The sequence below is a fragment of the Octopus bimaculoides genome, chromosome 24, assembly GCF_001194135.2.
Source record: "Octopus bimaculoides isolate UCB-OBI-ISO-001 chromosome 24, ASM119413v2, whole genome shotgun sequence".
NCBI lineage: Eukaryota > Metazoa > Mollusca > Cephalopoda > Octopoda > Octopodidae > Octopus > Octopus bimaculoides.
The window spans coordinates 21,233,264-21,236,288 of NC_069004.1; the positions used below are offsets into that span (position 1 = coordinate 21,233,264).

Below are 3,025 nucleotides of genomic sequence, written 5' to 3' on the forward strand. Positions count from 1 at the left end.
ACTAATTTTATCTTTATTATTATTTTAACCTTAAACTTCGTTCAAATTGTATTTAAAACGATAATAATTTATGTAAGCTGGTTTTTGTATCTAATATACATGTTAGCATATATTATAATGGATGTAGGGATGATTATGGAATGTTTATTATTTTGATATTTTGATATTTTTAATAATTTTTCTATCTTTATAAAATAAGTATTTTATATAAATTCATTTGGTACTTATTGTTGGTTGATATATATATTTATTTATTATAATTATTGTTCTATTTACGACCTGACGATTAGCTGTATTTTTGAATAGAATTTATTTTCGATAATTTTAAGTGATTTTAATAGATTTAAATTTTCTTTCTATTTGAAAATTAGTTATGAAACACGTGTAGTCATTTTATTATCTTTATCTTATGATATTTGCTTTGTTTTATATTATACTCATTTATTGTGCTTTTAATTGGTTCTTTTCCCTAAAACTATATATTTTTATACATATTTTAATCTATAAAGCTCAATTTAATTTTAAATTTTATAAATTGATTTTAATTGAGTTTTTACCTGTAATTTTGGATTTTGTCCCTAATATATATATGCTTATTGTAGCCTCAGGCCAACCAAAACCTTGTGAGTGGATTTCGTACTCGGAAACTGAAAGAAGACTGTCGTATATATGTGTATATTTGTGTATGTGTGTGCCTGTGTCTTGTGTTTGTACCCCTACCGTTGCTTGACAACTGATGTTGCTGTGTTTACATTCCCATAACTTAGCAGTTTGATAAAAGACACTGACAGAATGAGTACTAGGCTTACATAGAATAAATCCTGTGGTTCATTTCTTCAACCAACGGCAGTGCTCCAGCATGGCTGCAGTCACATGAATGAAAAAAGTAAAACAATAAAAATCTATGCCATTTTAATCCCGAGCAAGGCCGGGTATCTCTGCTAGTGTTTTATAAATGACAACAAAGTATAACCTTTTGAATGTTTGGATAATAAGATTTTTAACCTCAAGTTTGTTCTAATCAAGCAGACCTATGATTAAAGTCATTACAACTGTAAACAACACATATTTTCTAGCAAAAATGTTAAATTTTGATAAAACAAACAGGTTTAGTTCATAAATACAACATGAAAATTGAAAATTCAAAAACAAAATTTGCAATGCTCTCTAGGATTTTTTTCATACCTACTCTGTCCCATAAACTCTCAGAAATGCAAAATAGAATGGTGATTGTCACAGCATAGCTTATTACTTTGCTTTACAGAGACCCACACAAGTAAGCATGCTTGGCTTGTTACTATGGAAACAGGCATCTATATGTCTGTGGATTTTGACTCGTTAAAATTACACAAAATTTGCAAACTTTAAAAGCTATTAAATGTTTATTTATTGATTTGTGGTAAAAATGATTTTCATTTAAATAATTCGGATACCCGAACTACATCAATACACCAAATTCAAAATCAATTGAAACAAAATTGAAGAAATTGAAATGTGAACGCCAAACAGAAATGCGAAAGCCAAATCTGCCTCAGCCGCATATTTCTCTACGCACAACAAATGACATTGTACACACAGTACTGCACGAGACTGTCCTACACTACAAACAACATATCACACAATAGACACTTCTCTACACCCTCCCATACAACACCTCATTTCATTCATCCAATCTCTTTTACTTTGTAATCTATGAATTATCCTGTTTTACTTTAGAGTATTCAGAAACATTTTGGTGAAGACAAACTACAAGATGTCATCAATTTTGGTCTCCATTATATGTCAACAATAAGACTTCCATGTAAACGGTGAGATTTTCCTGCCTGCTTTTATTTTTCTACAACAGACTTTCCTTTGCAAAATTTAAATCCAGTTCACTTGTGACACTGTAATATCAGGATAATCTTAAAAATCAAAAAGAAAAGCAAACAAAATGTGGATTTATTTCATTTAAACCTTTCTACTAGTTTCAGTCCATTCTGGAGCACCAGCATGACAGGTTTAGTTGAACAAATTCACTCCAGAACATATTTTTAAAGTCTGGTACTTATGCTGTCAGTTTCTTTTCTTGAACCACTAATATTAATCCTACTCTAGGCACAGGACCTTGAAATTTTTGTGGGGAGAGGTGCTAGTTGATTACATCAACCCCAGTGCGTAACTGGTACTTATTGCATTGATCCTGAAAGGATGAATGGCAAAGTTAACCTTGGCGGAATTTGAACTCAGAACATAGCGACAGACAAAACACCGCTAAGCATTTCGCCCAGCTTGCCACCTTTACTGAACCACTAACATACAATGGGATTCTGCACAATTTCCATCTACTAAATTCAGATGCATTTGTTGGCCCAGGGCTATAGTAGAAAACTTGCTGAAAGTATCACCTGATGGGACTGAACCTGAAATCCTGTGGCTGCAAAGCAAGCTTCTTAACCACACAACTATATCTATCTTATATCATGTTTTGTGAATGATAATGTAGGTGTAGGCATGGCTGTGTGGAAAGAAGATGGCTTCCCAACCACATGGTTTTGGGTTCAGTACCCTGCTTGGCACCTTAGGCAGATGTCTTCTACTATAGCTTAAGGTTGATCAAAGTCTTGTGAGTGGATTGGTAGATGGAAAGTGAAAGAAACCCATTGTATATATGTGTATATACATATATGTATGTATACATATATAATATATAATAAATGCGCCCTTTTAAAGCCTAGCCAGGCTCATGGGCCCGGTTTCCTGGTTTCAATGGCGTATGTGTTCCCCAGCTGGACGGGACGCCAGTCCATTGCAGCATTACTCATTTTTGCCAGCTGAGTGGACTGGAACAACGTGAAATGAAGTGTTTTGCTCGAGCACAACGCATCGCCTGGTCCAGGCATGTGTGTGTGTATATTTGTCCACCACTTGACAACTGATGTTGGTTTGTTTATATCCCTGTATCTTAGTTGTTCAGCAAAAGAGACTGATAGAATAAATACTAGGCTTTAAAAGAAAAGAAAAAAGTCCCACAGTCGATTTATTC

The 3,025-nt window shown here is 33.5% G+C and overlaps 1 protein-coding gene across 1 annotated transcript in view; it reads left to right on the top strand.

Moving 5' to 3' along the window:
- Window positions 1–3,025, top strand: part of LOC106878409 (uncharacterized) — a 48,474-nt gene that overhangs the window by 24,038 nt on the left and 21,411 nt on the right. The window contains exon 4 of the mRNA XM_052976464.1: window positions 1,717–1,808. Coding sequence (XP_052832424.1) covers window positions 1,717–1,808 — 92 coding nt within the window. The remainder of the gene's footprint in view (window positions 1–1,716; window positions 1,809–3,025) is intronic.